We start from the raw sequence: 17,321 nt of genomic DNA on the forward strand, positions 1-17,321 counted from the left end.
GAAAAAAAAAACCAATTCGGTTCTTAAATTGGTTTTGAAAATTATGTCAGTTAACAAATCAGTTCAGTTCATGAACTGATTTTTAAAAATCAATTTTCTTTAAATATAATTCAGTTCTATTCACAATTCAGTTCAATTTTTTGGTTATGTTGCACACTGTTATACTTGCTTCGTGGAATTTAAGAATTAAAGAGAGGCACAAGAAATTACAATATATTTTAAAACCCATTCCCCTTCTCATGTGTTTCTCTTGGCAGAGCCGCTATCGCCCTGGTCTTTACTCTCAATAAGACTAATTCTTTGATACGGAACCTAATGAGTAAAACACGCTTAAGAAGTCATCTGGTGCATAATCTCAGAACAGATCTGTTCTGCTAGACTTGATTTGTATAATCAACAATGCATAAATTATAGAATGAGAATCACCTCAAAGATTTAAGGTCAATATGGCAATGTGGACCACAAAAAGTTGCGGTAAAGGGGATGTTAATCTAAACTCATTGCTCAATGGAACGAGAAGTTCAGTGCCTGCCATATACTTAATTATTAACACCTATGGCGTTATTCACATTTCTCATAAGAGACTTCGAATTCAAAGGCCAATATTATTGAGTTTGATTCTAGCTTTGGAATCCTGAAAACAAAATAATCTAACAAATTCAAGCAACTCAATTACTGTAGAATTTTGACACCAACACTAACGAAAGTTGTAATATGCTAAGAAGTGGGGCTCATAGTACCTGCCACCAGAAATTCTCACCGGCATTCTACAAGTTAGACATTTAAGGCAGATTTCACATTAAAGGATCGTATGGCAAATTTCAAACATAATTCACATTATGAAGAGGACAAACGATGCAATTCATGTTTGTTGCATGGCTGAAACCTGTTACTTATATAGGTAACGTATATATATTTATTCACAGCCGTTGATCAATTTATTTTGAATATCAAGGTAATCCTTCACTGAGCATCCATGCTCTAATATTTTTCAGGAGCATGGAAAAATGTCTCCATTGCTAAGAACAGAGGTGTGACCTTAATCTCATACCAATTTATAGAGAGACACCACCGTTTTACCCTTTCACTATGATATATACAGTGGTCTTGGGAAACATTCAAAATCTCACCTTTTTTTATCACATCTAAATCTTTACTGTTTAGGATTAGACCTAGTTAAATTCTTAGTCCGTTGGAAGTAACGTTATTAAACTCAGCCCTATTATTGATCTGGTCGAGATACTGAGTTACTAGATCACTGGTTCAACCAGTGGATCACTGGTTCAACCGCATGATCCGGTAAATATATGTAAATCTACAATTTATTATAAAAAAACTATAAATATAATTAAATACTTTAAAAAATATACCAATTTCAAATATTTTAATATGAAAATAATAAATTATACATCATTGTCCAACAAACGATCAATCAAACGTATAATATTTGTGATACTAATGTTTCAAATTCAGTAAACGACATATCTAACTATAAATCAAATCAAAATTCCTGCATATTGCATAATCAAGATAATATTAATGTTATAGGTACATAATCTATGTAAGTTAATAAGCTACAAATCACTCAAATATTTCAAAAGAAAACAAATCCTTTGTGTTTGAGAGTAAAAAAAAGAAGACATTAATTTATGAAAATTAATTAATTTTTTTTTAATAGACCGGACCGGGTCATCGATTGAACCGACCGGGTCACCGATTTTTAAGAAAACCGGCCGGGTCGCACCGGTTCTGTAATATGGCCGGTACAATATAAAAATCGGATCGAGACCAGTTTCTAGATCGACCTAGTCGGTCCAATTTTTATAACATTGGTTGAAAGTATCTATATTTGATATAGATATTGTCTATAGAAAAAAACATATATTGAAAAAGAAGCATTATGACAAAAATATAAAATAAACTAAATAAAGTACCGCGTGCTTTTGCGCGGAATCGTCTAAAACTAGGCTTATAAACTCTTTAATCATTCAATGCTCAGTATTCAGGTGTTCAACTTTTCCATATATACTTTATTACATGGACAAACAGTAAAGTGGAAAACAAAATGATTATTGCGGGCCAGGGGTGTTCACGCCGATTTAATTAAGGGTTAATTAAAAGTTTATTCATGTAATTTATGTTCATTTAACAATTTATAATTATGTATTAAAGATAATATATAATTAAAATATTAAAAAAATTTAATATTAATAATAATTACCTAAAATCAATTTTTTAAAAAAATAATATATCTCATGTTACATAAGATAATTTATTTTATGTAACACAAAAAAAAATGAACACATCGATCATCATGAAATATATCAAAATGATACTGTTATTTAAATATTAAGATTCTTACTATAAAAAGAGCTATTAAAATTCGTTTGACCGTAAACTCAATTAACATTTACTTATAAGTTGATAATGTATAGAATAAGTTCTCCTTTAGCCTTTTGGAACCTCTTTATTATTGTTGTATAATCCTCATTAAATGTTTTAGTTTTTCTATATTTTATAATGATAAAATCTTGTGACGCAGGCCAAAGAGAAAACTGCGAATTCAAAGAATTGGATTGTCTCCCATTCAATTAAGGGAATGAACAGTGTGAACTCAATGCTACTATAATCTGGAAGTCACACAACACGACCAGTCCACACGCTTGATTTTAATGGTGGAATCACTCACACTAGCAAATAAGTTTAGTGGTATAATATAACATTCTCCTTTCTTTTTATTGCTAATGGAAGTATATTGTTGATTCAAGTACTTGATAATCAAACTGAACATTAAATGATACTTAGGAAATGTAAATTGTTGTCTAGCTACTATAGCCTATGAACGTTCAGCACTTCCTACTAGTATTCAGAACAGTAATTAAATAAAAAATTGAATTCAAATCAAGACTAATAAACAGCATGTGGCATCCACCATGTCCCCCCATCATTCACCTTTGAAGAAGAATTATACTATCTAATAGATCGTATAACTAATATAAATTACCGGCTAATACATATGATTAAAAATATATAACTCATACTGATGTAAAATAATCCTAACTTATATTATGTGATTACTGTTTTGCTGGTCGGTTCAGGAACAACGTGAATTACACAGTAAGACAAAACTTTCTTTTACATGGAAAAACTAAGAGGGTCAACCCCCAAAACATACTATTTTGTTTAATTTGTTTCCGCGTAATACTTACATTCATTGATTTCATTCACGTGCATTGTAAAAGTATACATAATCAGTCTATCAAATTCCTGTTTGTTGTGAAAGTGGTTTTAGTATTAGAGCAGCATACATGATTTGATATTTTAGAGATACGATGATTTGATACTAGTTTCAAACTTTAAAATTTGATATCAAATTTTAATAATTAATTTTTACAAATTAACAGTTATTATTTATTGAAAATTAATAAATAATAAATAAGTTTGATTCTCAATAAATTATAACTATGATTAGCAGAAATCAACGGTTAGAATTTGGTATCAAATTTTAAAATTTGATATCGATATTAAATTATCCTACTCGATATATTAATATTTATGTATAGATATTTGCTAGGGTGTTGATAAGCTATGTAACACCGATACTGACACGTGACACGATACGACACGACATTCCGACACGTTAATTCTAAAAAATGTTAGATTTCGACACGTTAAAACACGTTTTGATATTAAATAATATTTTAAATTTATGTAGTGTATATTATATTTAATATTCAGTAATTTAACAAAAAAAATGAAACTAAACTTATAACATTCATCAATTTTGCAAAGAAACATAAGATATCTCAAATACTTATATTAAACTCAATAAAATAATAATCGTAATCCAACGAATCTAATAGTTGGAACTAAAAACTCAACGCAACGCAAACTTTGAACCTTTTTTTGAATTTCTATAACGCGTGTTGAAGTGTCGGAGAGTGTCGGACACGACACGTCAAGGTTTTTGAAGTGTTGGTGCTTTATAGTTGATAAGACATTCGTTAAAAATATTAAAAAAATAGAGAGTAAAATATTTATATATTGGAAACTCAAAAAATATTTAGTAGCTTGTTTTTTGAATAATTTAAACATTTAACAAATAATATTATAAGTGTTTCTGGAAATAGATCCGCTTATGTTAAAAAAAGCATAACATGAATATGTGAGAAAATCACAATCATACAAGGGTGAATCAACGGTGATGATTTTGTAACTACCTATTTTAATATATTTTTCTCTCTTTTTCTTTATCACTATTAATTTATGAGAAAAATATTTATGCAATTAATGCAGATAAGTTATCTGCATTTACTTCCAAAATGATGTTGTTTTGGGATTGAAAGATTAGAAAATTATAATTATAAAGACTATAATAATCCTGAAATAAATTAAAATTACAAAAACACCATGATTTTCGTCTCAAAATGACGTTGTATTAGGCTTACTGCAAATAATTTTTTTACATTAAATGCAGAAAAAACAAACCCTTAATTTATCTTTATATAGTTATGATTTCATGAGCATATTAATTTTTTTTAAAACGAGAGGATCGAGTGTTCCTTAACCATATATTACAAAAATGCTTCTTAACGATTAATTAACAAGGACCTTAAATATTCGGTATGTGCTGTCGGAAGCTCCAGCTCTGCAGGAGCATTTACAACCTTTCTTTTTTTTTTTTTAAAGTTTTATCGCAATGCATTCGATCAACTGAAAAGCATTTTTAAATTAGTTGAACATTTTTATCTCATTACTAAGCTAAAAAGTCTTGGTATAATTAAGAGACTCAAATTGGGCTCTGCATAAACAATCTGTCTAAACAATTTGGACTACGTACCTGTCTCCAGATTTTTGTTTCTCCCAAACAAGGTACACAACTGAATAGTGCATCAACGGAAGTAAAATTGATTTTGCATATTAACTTTGGGAAAAAGACTTCTCATGTTGCATGAGAAGTCTTCTCTTTTGTCACTCTCACTTCGATATTTGTGTCAATCACTTTTCTTTTCTTTTTTTCTTTAAGGTGGGTCTCACCTCTTTCTCTCTCTGTAAGAAAACTTGAATTTCTCATGCAACATGAGAAATTGCAAGCCCATTAACTTTTTGCACTTATTTTATACTTGAGGCATAATTTTTTAACACTTGTGTCAAATTTGAAATTTGACACTTCATTTGGAAGTCGTTAGATCAAAAAATATCAAAGGTGTCACATGCTTACAAATCAGAGTCGGTGATCTTTTTTGATCTAATGTCTCTCAGATGAGGTGTCAAATTTTAAATTTAACACTAGTGTCAAATGATCCTACCTCTTTATACTTATTTATTTGGGATAAAACAAAGAAAAATGTATTGAAAGGGTTTTTTTTTTTTTGGTTATCTAAAATAAAAGTTGTGTTAGAATAATTTAAGAAAAATCATCTTTAAATAGCATTGTTGTGTACTTGTGTATAATATTTTAGTGACCCCCCATCACTTTCTTGAACAGAATGATTCCAATAAATCTCAAACCATCCACATCGATATCATGGATTTAGACGTCTCTCTCTCTCTCCGGGTGTGTGTATCTAAGAGAATAGGATGTACCAAATTTTCGGTGTATTTTTAATTCATAATATGATATATGTCTTATTTTTATCAAATTATTAATAAAAAATAATTTTAAAATCAGGTGAAAAAATGATTTGATGAAAAATAAAATATGTATCATATTATAAGTGGAAGATGTACCAAAAACTATAGGACTAAAGAAATTTCAAATGGTTAGGCTATAGTTATTCCAATAGGCAAGTAGTTCAGTTCCCCCCTCCTCTCCTTTTTTTTTTCGTTTACCCATTGTTTGAAGTTAAGCTTAACTTTCAAAATGAAGTTTGCAGGATATAACGTCATTCTAAATTTCTCTCAACTTTTCAATGTTCTTTATTAAATGCTATATGCACTTGAAAGTTACAGTTTTTATATGTGTTTTGTGTTCATATTTTCACAAGCATATTGAATAAACAAATCTGTTGAGAACGACAGTGTGCTTGGAGCATAAAGGACTTGCATAAAATTATTATTAAATTTGCGCGAATAACAAATTTATTACAACCAGAATCTATGATTTCTATGTAAATTTCCTTTTATACCAACGTTCTGACCAAAACTCAAGTGACAAATTAAACAAATTCATTGTGCTTATTCAATAATAAATTCAATTTAACGTTAATGCTAACCAATCGATATCACCTGAGCAAGATATGGTTGTTGATATATTTCTTTACTGTTGAGAAGCGAATCAGCCTAATTTGCTCATTTGCGTGTCTTTTGCTACCTTTAGAAAACAACGTTGCTTTTTTAAATGATCTTTAATTAAGAAATATCCCAGAATTTACACGGTAAACTTCGTGGCATTGTTACTAGCATAGAGGCAATACTTCTTTGCTGTGCGGGGACAGTATTAGATCCTACAAATCCTGTATATATATACAAACACAGGAACCTTCTCCGGAAAATTTGGTGAACTTTCAGTATTGTACGATTCTCATGTTTATTGACTCCACTTTGATATAGGTATAATAACTAGTAAAGTCTTGTGTATTATATGAGTATTTTTAAATTAATATATAAGTTAAAATTAATATATTAAAAAATATTAATAATTATATTCTTGTTGGGAGGGTTCTCTTAAGTCAGCGCGGAAGCAGTTCAGAGGTCGATAAAGCACCACATCGGCACTTTGGATGTTGGCCTGAATTCATCAGGTCGGTCAAATTGTAAAAGACAGAAAATGCATAAATGAGAGATGGAAAAAGAAACACAACAATTTTAAGATGGAAAACCTCCCTTAATACAGAGGAGTAAAAATTATGGGACCTAGGCCAACAAAATCTTCCATTATGAAATAATAGGATTACACCACTCGAACTAATTACATAGTCACACTAGAAGTATATTCATAATTCACCAACAATAATGGTTATAATATTTTTCTCTAAAGATGTCTTATACTCAAACTTCTCTTCATAGATCTTTTACCTTTTAAAAAGCTTCTCATATCTTAAAGTAGGTGAGGTGAAACCTCCACCTTCTTCTAGAAACTTCATTATTGATGAGATAGGTAGTATTCATTGAGGTGATTGTTCAGACATTGAGTCATGCATCAATAAATGTGATGCATGTTTAACCATCAAGCATTAATAAAACACACCCAACAATTCTAATATATATTTCTTTAGAGGAGAATAAAGTGAAAGAGTAAGTCACTCTAACATATTCTAATTCAAAATATAAGAGTAAATTGAAGACAGGTTTTTCTAATCACTTTGTGCACAAATCTTTACTTGTAAAATAGAATAGCTATATAAATTACTTAAAATCAATTATGTGTAGAACTTATGTGATGAATTTCATTAAACTAGCTAGTCAATAACTTTTTCAAATAGAAACAAATTTCAGAACTATAAAATTTGCTCTTTAATAAGAAACCATGTGACATATCAAATTAACAATTGAGATCGATCTTGCATAATGTGCTTAAACTGAACTTTTTTTTTTGTTTATATTTTTATATGTTCAGGGCTAACATTAATTTATAGAATGTTCTTAATCTAACAATATATATTATACAATTTCAATATCGTTTATATTAAATATGCACCTTTGAGGCTAATTAATGCGTAATGAATAAATAATCTTCAGTGTGATTGTATATTGTAAAATTCATCAGTGAAGTCAGTAAATTAAACAGACACAATATGTATGTTGGAGAGTGTAAACAAACTACAATTTATTGAATTGAAGCTTGAAATTGTTACAAATATTCCATAATCCCGAATTAAGGGATTGGATAAAGATGATACAACAAAAAATGGGTTCTAGCGAATTGCACTGAGAAATTAAAACAAAAATGAGTTGAAACCTAAACTAATCAAACACTGCATATGGTCAAAAAATTCAACACTATAAAAAAAATCCAGGGTAATGCAAATTGGTTGGAATCTAAACCATTTAGTTAAGCTAATTAATTTAGGCCAAAGAATTGAGTGACGTTAGAGAAAGTATATGGTCTCATTTGATCGCATATACGAAAAAAAGATATTAGGTTCTTCTAAAGAACAGTGATAAGCATTCACTGTATCCTCTTCATGCGCTTACGCTCTTCCTCTACCTCCATCAAGTTCATGATCACTGCATCCGAAGCATCTCTTAGAAGCTCCGACCAGTCCCTAAAAACCCATAAAAATCAAAATCAAAATCAAAATTTAACACACTGTTGCATTAATCAAAGAGAAAAGAGAGAAATGTGTAATATGTACCCATTCAAAGGATCGAAGGTTAATCCCACAGTGTATTTAGCTTCCTCAAGTGCTAAGCTAAACCTTTGAAGCTCTTTAGCAGAGCAAGTTCCATTGTCTTTAACCATAAGCTGTGAAGGCTTCACATCGTAGAAGATGGGAACAACCCTCTTCTTTGACTCCATGAAAAGAGCGAGTTCATGGAGACAGAAATAAGAATCACAATAACGTGGAGAAAAGACAGCAACGCCAACCTTGCTCCCAAGAATGGCTTTGTCTATATGATCAAACAACCTATCACCTGGTTTCATGTTCATGCTGTCCAAAAACGACATCACTCCCTTCTTTGTCAATCGATCGTAGAGTAACCCCGCGATGTTCCTCTTTGTGTCTATCCCGCGGTGGTTTATGAAGACGTCGCATGCCGGACGAGCGATTTTGCGGCACAAGGTGGCTGATAAACGCTGCATGGCTCCTTCAACAAGTTACCTTTGTTTGGTACTTTGTAACGAAAAGTTTTGGTTCTTCTGTTATTTCCTAACTGTTCTTTATATTTTGTCTCTTTGTGTTTATTGTTTTTTTTTTTGGAGGAATTTTATTGTTGGTTGCTAGAGCATGAGGCGAGGGACAAATATTGGTGTTTGTGTTGTGCATATATAGCGAAATTTTTGGTGAAGGGTTTGATAAAAGTCTAAAGACCAATTTTTTAAACTTGGGGTTTTGAATTTCAATGGGGTAGTCCATGTTAATATTTAGACCCAAGAAAATACTAGGTATTTGAACGAAAAAGAGTAAAAGTGTTTGAAATTTTTGACTACGAGTCGAATATGTTTGGAACTGTGCTTGTCCTTCAAACACGCCTATACGTTAAAAACTTTATTTGATGTGGGCCCGGGATCTGTAACACTGATCCGCTGACATGGTCATATTCCTAATGATTTTGCCTTAAACTTTTGTGGGAAATTTAGAGGGTTGCTTCCTATTGGCCCCAATAAACTTTGCAATGCTCATATGTAAAACTAATTAAACTGTTACCATCTATTGTTTTTCAGCCTTTGCTTACTTTTTTTGATATTCTGGAATATCGAAGAATTAGAATTATCTTAGAGAAAGTTTTCCATTTGGATTTGTTATGAATAATTGTCATCAATTTAGAAGAGGTCTTAACTATCGCCAGGCTCAAAATAGCCAGGTGGAGCAGAGTGCCTTATTTGATTTCTTTGAAATTGACAATTCTAAGCTTAGAAAGGAATAATGTGCGCGGCGGTTGAACAGTCTGGTCAAGTATTTGGGAGTCGGGGTTAGTTATGGGATTGAACACAATACAAAATGAAATAACAATTTTTATTTTGTTTTGCATATGATAATTTTTAACTATAACAAGTTACTTGCGGATACCGTTTTATAGTGTTAAACATAACTTGCACTAACAAATGGTGATAGCTAAATTGGTAGCAAGGGAGCTGAGTAAGTGAAAAGGAAAGAGTCTCGATTCGATCCTCACATTTCACATCTTTAGGAGAAGCTTAAATATTTTCACCCCTAATTCATCCTGCACTCCAAATTTGTCTCATAATCAGCTGAATAGATCAAAGCTTGTGGGATACCTAGAAGAGCCAACTTGCCTTAAAAAATTAATTAGGGTTGTGTTAACTCCAAAAAGAAAAAACATAACTTGAACTTTATATGTAGAGCATTTTCAGTACGACGACAGGGAATAAAATCATTGGATGCGACGAGAGATTTTACACTATACAATCCCAAAAATGCACGGTGTAAAATATTAAAATTACTTTTTTTTTCCCAATCAGAAAAATATCAATTGATGTGGTGCACTCCTATTGATCCGTTGTATTTATGACCGTATAATTATAAATTTTTCCAGTAGCTGCAACTACTATATCTGAAACTATACATGCATGCTTGTGTTAATCATGAGTTGGATCAATTAGGATTAAAAAAAGAAAGGAAGGAAGAAAGGAAAACATCATGTTCATATGTAGTTGCCGAAATTTGGGGAGGGGGAACAATTTATTTCACAGCCTGACTTTAAAAAGTAATCATTGCTAATTATCTAATATTGATACATATATAACTGTATGAAATGAAACATAAAAAATGTAGGGTGTATTTGAATTCTGTTTCCAAAAACAATTTTTTAATTTTTAGAATAAAAAAAATTGTTTGATAGTGCCTATTTTGTAAAAGTAATTCTAATAATTATATCTATTTTTTAGTTTTTAGAATCAAATTTATAGAATATATTTCAGTTGTTTTTGTTTTGTATTTTAACTTTTAACTTTCAAAATAAAATAAAAAAATTGGAAACACCAATTTCATTAACTACTCTATAAAATATATATTTTTTAAAAGAACACAATCAAAAAAATCTTTATTTTTGTGTTTTTTTATTTGGGTCCTATAAGGTATATATCCACACATCTTTTACAAGACTACTTCTTGTTTTGGTATTGAAGCTCTGGTTCTAATCCTGACATTGCAGGGATTTTTAAATTACTGAATTCAAACTTGTTTAGTACTTGAGCCATCTTGTCAGCTTTATGATTTAACCATAAACAATCAATTGATTAGCTTTTAAGGTGAGGCTTCATATGTATGAAAACTGTAAAAGTTAGAGAATTCTAGAAATCGATTCTGAGAAAGGGAATGGGATCATTGGTGCAATAAATGACAAATATGCAAATGTTTCAATAAACTATGCATGCTTTTGTACAATGAAAAGCCTAATACTACTGTTCTCATGAGAGTGACAACTTACTCATGCATCATGAGCGTGACTGAATTAGCTTGTGTTCTGACTAGAATACACTGAGTCTTTGTAAACGCGGCGATCTAGATTGATCTAACTAATTTTGTATAATTACAAAGTAGAATTATATTTATAAATTTTTTATTTATAAAATTTTTTTAAATTAAATTATGTATTTTGGTGAATATATACTTAAGTGTTTGTATTTTTCAAAATATATAGTATAATTCATAAAAATTTGTAAATATAATCATTCTCACAGTTAAATATAGCTGATAAAGTAATATAAAAATCCAATTAGGCATCAATCATGCTTTCGATTAAAAAGAAAATTCCAAAGTGTGCAATCCAAGAACGGAAAGCAGGAATTAAAGAGCATAAAACGTTTAGGGAGAAAAGAATGAAAATACTTTTCTCTCATTTGATTCCAAAAAAAGAAGTATGAATCCTGACTTATATTCAATAAACGTGGGCCTTTGACTCGGTTAACAGTACATAGCAGAAATTAATGGTTCGGGGTGAGTACTGCGTTCTTTGTCTATGCATCAAATTTAGTGCTTTTATTTTCCAAAAGGCAAAAGTGGCTCAATTCGACCTTGTTCCTCTTTAGGTAACAAATTGGATTGATACTTTTTTCATTTTTAATCTTGTTATTTTATTTTATTTTTGAGATTTTTCAATCGGTTAATTGCTTTGCGACTAGTTTGATTCAGAACGGATCCCAAAATTAAGACTTTAATCTTGTTATTAGTTTCTTTTACATAGAGGTGACAAAATTTTGATAGTTTGTCTCGTCCGATCTACATCCCACCTCAAAATAACTCTACCCGTCTTATTCCTGTCATGCCAACATATTAAAAATGTGAAATGGTTTCAAAAATTATACTCCCCATAAATGTAAAGGATATCAAATGAAGATTAAAGAGATATAAAAAGTAAATTGATTAATTTTATTTCATTTAAAAAAAAACCTACTGGTTAGTTTGTCCTGCAGTGGGTTGAATTCGTTTTGACCCATGGCGGGTTAAATTTGTCAACCCAATGGGTTTGACCCATTTTACCGCCTATTCTCCATGATGTGGTGTTAATTTTTTCAGCAAAAATATATTATGAGATTATATGAAATTAAAATACTAATTTTAGCCTATTTTTTGCAGACATGATTTTAAATTCGAACGAAATATTAGGGTTTCCTATATAATTTACATTTTCCCGTTCACAATTTTGGATGGAGAAAGCTCTAGAGCAATTGTACATGCATTCTATGAATCCACATGAGACTAACCGATTATATTATCCCAAGTCCCTTATCATCATTGGTATATATTTTTACTCACACTAATTAATATTATAAATACCCAAACCAAATTAATAAAAGATCACTAAAATTAAGTGACCTATACATTGCAACCAAGTTATAACGTGTTTTTATCAAAATAAGAAAAAACATAATTGATTGTAGTCACAAGAATTATTAAATAATTCCAACATGTTCTTGAATCTTTCATTTGGGCATCATTGTTTGTATACTTTTAATTAAAAACATTTATTTAAAAATAACTCTTGGGCTAAGGATTGATTTTGTAATGGTGGCCATATTTTAATAAAACACTTGATTCAAAGCTCTGGATATGACACTATCCAGTTAAAATCAAGCCACATTGAATCATGGTGATTTCATCTTTATTGATATATGACCTTCTATGAGACATCCTCGGGTCTATGATTCGATTTACATATTAAATATCTAAAAAATAAGATCACATGATCTTTTTTTCACATAAGAAGATCTACTTTCAAAAAATAATGTCAATATAAACTTTTTGAGATAACTTAAACGCACGTGATCTATCTCTATGAATTTCAATTTCCAACATAAAGGAAGTTTTACCAATATCTGTCATGTCAAAGAGCTTATTGTCCCAATAAAGTTATAGGTGCCTCATCAAAATTAAGGTACCATTGTCTAGAAATTAGTTTCAAGTCTTAAGTAAATCTTTTCGGGGCAGGATATAGTTATAAATTTTTTTGTTTACAAACTACACTAAGTAGGACCAGTTATACTTTAATCATGCAGTGTACGATTGGTTGTACTTAGTGTAAACAGATCATATCCCAATCTTTTCAGTTTACAAACCAAGGACTCATTCTCACTTGCCAAGAAACCTTCATATTGTCGCACACTACCATTTAAATCATCATCCCGAAAATAATAATAATAATAATAATAATAATTGCTCTTTTTAATAATAAATTTAATAAAAAGAAAAACTCTCTACTCTTGTATTTTCCAATGTGAATTCCTCATCGTTTGAAGCCATAAAGACTTATATGATAACGAAGCACGAGTAGAGGAAAATCATGTCAGTCAATAATTAATTTTGAAAGTTGAAAGTGTTCAAGTCTTAAGCTCGTCAAGATTATATCAGTTTACAGTTGAAAGTCAATAACTTTAAGTGGGGAAGCGTTCAGTTTATTTAACCAGTCTAACGAACATTTTAGTAAAAACCAAAACAAAGAAAGGAAAAAAAAAAAGGTACTGTTTGGTTTATTTTTTTAATTCCACTTTTATATATTTTTATGAATAATTATAAAACTGTCATATTAATTACTTTTATTTTATTTCTTATTTTTAATAATTCCTCCAAAAAATCTTAAAATTAAAACAATAAAAATATGATAATGTCACTGTAATTATTAGTGAAAATTTATATTATTAAATAAGGGGAAGGATATACTTAGCACCAAAAACATTTACCACCATTGCAACCAATCTAATCACCGTTGATTTCTGTCAATCTAACAGTTATAATTTATTGAAAATTATTGGATTGCACTTATTAATTAAATATTAATTTTCATAAATCCAATATATTATAACTGTTAGAATGACGAAAAATTAACGGTGATTAGGTTGGTAGTAAAGGTGGTAAACTTTTTTCATGGTGAGTATATCATGTCCCATTAAATAATATGATTTTCCTTGACACTTAAATAAACTTTTTTATTTAAATATTTATGAATTGATAATTTTAAATATATAACGATTACTATTTTGATTCTAATCCAAATTTCTTGCTAAAACAAAAGCTTAATTGATCTACTTAATTAATTGGGTTACGAATTGCCCCAAATTAGGATGCATGAAACATCTTTTCAAAGTTGCGAGAACCTTCTCTTCAGTATCCTTTTGTCATTTTATTTCAATGTTCATCTATCCATTTCAAAAGTACAAAAAGATTTATTCCAAAGTGATAGATGAACTCAAATGAAAAGTAGGAAAAAATTGAGAAAACATAGATAAAAAAAATTTAAAAACATTTTTGTATAACATAATGAATAAAAAAGGAAAAAAGTTAAAATAAAAATAAAGATATATAAGAGTAAAATAATAAGAAAATAAAGATATATAAGAGTAAAATAATAAGAAAATAAAAATACAGAGATAAGAAAGAGAATAAAAAAAAAAGAGAAAAACAATTGAAAGGAAAAAGGAAATAAATTTTTTTTTTTAAAAGGTAATAAAAGAAAGAGAGAGATAAAGATGAAAAAGACTTTTTATCGGAAAAAAGAAGAAGAAGAGAAAAATTACTAAAAATGGATCATTTAGAACATAAAAAGAAAAACGAGTCTAACCCTCTATAATACTAATAGTTTTTCTCCAATATGTCTTTAATTCTGCCAATCTATATCTCACTTCATTGAGTTTTGTTTTACTACCTTTCCCCAAGTAAGTTTCGATTTACCTCTTCCTCTCTTTGTGTCAAGCTCTTGGTAACAAATTTTTTATAAAGATTAATAATGCTTTATATTTATTTTTGGGATTAATGTTTCTCATATTATAGAAGATAATTTTATCTCTTATAAATTTACAAAAGTATGTGGAGCCCATATTTTTTCTCTTTTCTATTCACATGGACCCCACATACTTTTTATATATGTGTAGGAGATAAAATTATCTTCTACAATATAAGAAACATTAATTCTTTTATTTTTCAAGTAATTTTAAACTATTCACCTTTTAAAACTTAATGTTCCACCTGTCTAATTAGAGCAGTGTCGCAACCGGATCGTGACGAGACGACGAAAGAAATTGAAAGTTAAAAATAATGGTGTCACCAACAAGGTTTATTCGAGAAAAACCGGTCTTTGAAAATAGAATTGGATTTAGGAGTCGATTACCACGATTACGGGTAAGAAAGATGTTAGCACCCTACACCATCCGTCAAAAGAAACTGTTACATTATATTAATTGTGCAAATTATTGATAAGATTTTAAATTATTGATAAAAATTAAAAATAAATTAGATTTTATTCATTTTATAATATTTCTTATTTTCATTTCACAATTCCTTTAGTTTTTTTCCAATCTCAAACCTAAATGTAACCTATTAATTTTATAATAAATCTAGGGTAAGTACTAAGATCAAAAAAAATTTATATCACAAAAGATTAGTGACAAATAAAATACTACTATTAATAAATAAATAAAAAATGACCCGCGGGCTAATCCGTCACCGCCAACCCATTTTGACCCACAACTAAGTGGGGCGAGTTGAGGTGGGATGATGGGTTGGAAAGTGTAACCCAACCCGTCCCGTTTTGGCGGGTTGACCTGTCGGGCTTCAACCCAAATTGTCACCTCTACAGTCGAACGTATCTCTCGGTACAATAAGAAACTCAAAGATACGTCATCTTGTATGTGTGTTGGTTGATTTTAATTTTTAAAAATAACTTTGAGAAAAAATTATTAATTTTTGAAAAGGGGTCTATCATTGCTCAAAATGTAAGATATCATTGCTGCACGTAAATTCCTACTAAGTTTACAACATTTGAGAATGGAAAATCATACATCAACGTCGTACATCGTTGTTAGAATATTGAATAAAATCAATTTATTAAATGAATAGAAAAAATTTTGATTTTTAAAAATTTGAAAGAAAATTTTATTTGAAAATAAATCCACATTTGCACAAGATTTAAAATAGTATAGCCATATGAAAACCCATATGATAAGTATAATGACACTTGATGATGGAATACCATACATCAATGATATAAATCATTGCGTGGATTAAAACAAATTTAAAATTTAATTTTTTGTATTTTTTATTTTTTTGTAATTTTTATAACAAAATAATTGATCACATCACACTAAGCTATACAATATTAAGGCAACCAAACAAAAAACAATACTGGAAATATATATATATTTTTGTTCTCATTTGATATTTTTAATTAATTTTTATATTATTATCGTTTTTACTAGCAACTAAATAAATTGTAGGGTAACAATACATAAAAAAAGTATTAATTATAAAACAATAAAAATAAAATGAATGCTAATAGGGCCTATTATTGTTATTGTTCATCATTCTACCTTTTTTATTTTTTTTGTTTTCTACATTATTCATTTAGTTTTATTACTACTGATTGTATCATTTTTTATTTATTTTTTAAATATTTGACCACAGCCCAAAACATACAATCATTTCTTTCTTAGAAAAAAAATGACCAGCCCATGGTTGATGGGCTTAGTCAATAAAGGCCGAATCCAATCCTTCAATTTTTTTTTGAAACCTAACACTAAGTGTTCACAGCAATTAACATGTACTCAGCGCACAAGGGTTTATTTGAGAAAACCTGCAACACGATGAAGAAGACCGACGGACGAGCAAGGTGGCGCGTGCAGAACTCTGGAGCGCGAATGACGCGGTGGAGCTCGAGGTGGATCTGGGTGCTATGCGATGGAGACGACGCGGTGGAGTTCATCTTGTTTACACATCTATAAAGTTGTTAGAAACAAATGTAATTTATGTAACTATGAATAAACATTTTAAATTTTAAATTTAAACTTTGGAATAATAATCACACTGAATGGGAGCAAAGATTTGTACTCGGCTGAGGTATATGCTTCTGATGTTATGAATATCATTCAAAATATTGAAAAAGTGGATGTGAAGAAGCTAGCTATATTAAAATTCTATTACCAGTAGAACAAAAAAATATTATCTGATATTGATTTGATCATAAGAAAACATGTACATGGCGTGAATGTATTTATATAGAAATTCGTATCTGGTTAAGATTTAATTTAATTTTACTTACTTTATACTTGATTTATAATTACTTATTTAATGCCTTATATAAAATAAAATTTTAAAATTAATCAATTACATTCTTGTTTTTCAATTTCATATTTATATTTGAATTATTTATGCTTAGTTTTATTACAATCAAAAAATTAGAGGGAAATGAAGGTCAAAGTGCTTAAC

General features: G+C 29.5%; 1 protein-coding gene across 1 annotated transcript; it reads right to left on the reverse strand.

Moving 5' to 3' along the window:
* Positions 1–8,110: 8,110 nt before the first annotated feature.
* On the reverse strand, positions 8,111–8,746 carry LOC133294720 (probable 2' cyclic ADP-D-ribose synthase BdTIR). The gene is made up of 2 exons (XM_061493466.1): positions 8,298–8,746; positions 8,111–8,207 (listed from the first exon to the last, which is right to left on the reverse strand). Exons 1-2 carry the CDS (start codon positions 8,744–8,746, stop codon positions 8,111–8,113), a joined length of 546 nt encoding a protein of 181 aa, XP_061349450.1.
* Between the last annotated feature and the right edge of the window lie 8,575 nt (positions 8,747–17,321).

This window comes from Gastrolobium bilobum, unplaced genomic scaffold (genome assembly GCF_033153095.1).
Source record: "Gastrolobium bilobum isolate Gb01-03AN ecotype WA unplaced genomic scaffold, APGP_CSIRO_Gbil_v1 utg3268, whole genome shotgun sequence".
In the NCBI taxonomy this organism is placed as follows: domain Eukaryota; kingdom Viridiplantae; phylum Streptophyta; class Magnoliopsida; order Fabales; family Fabaceae; genus Gastrolobium; species Gastrolobium bilobum.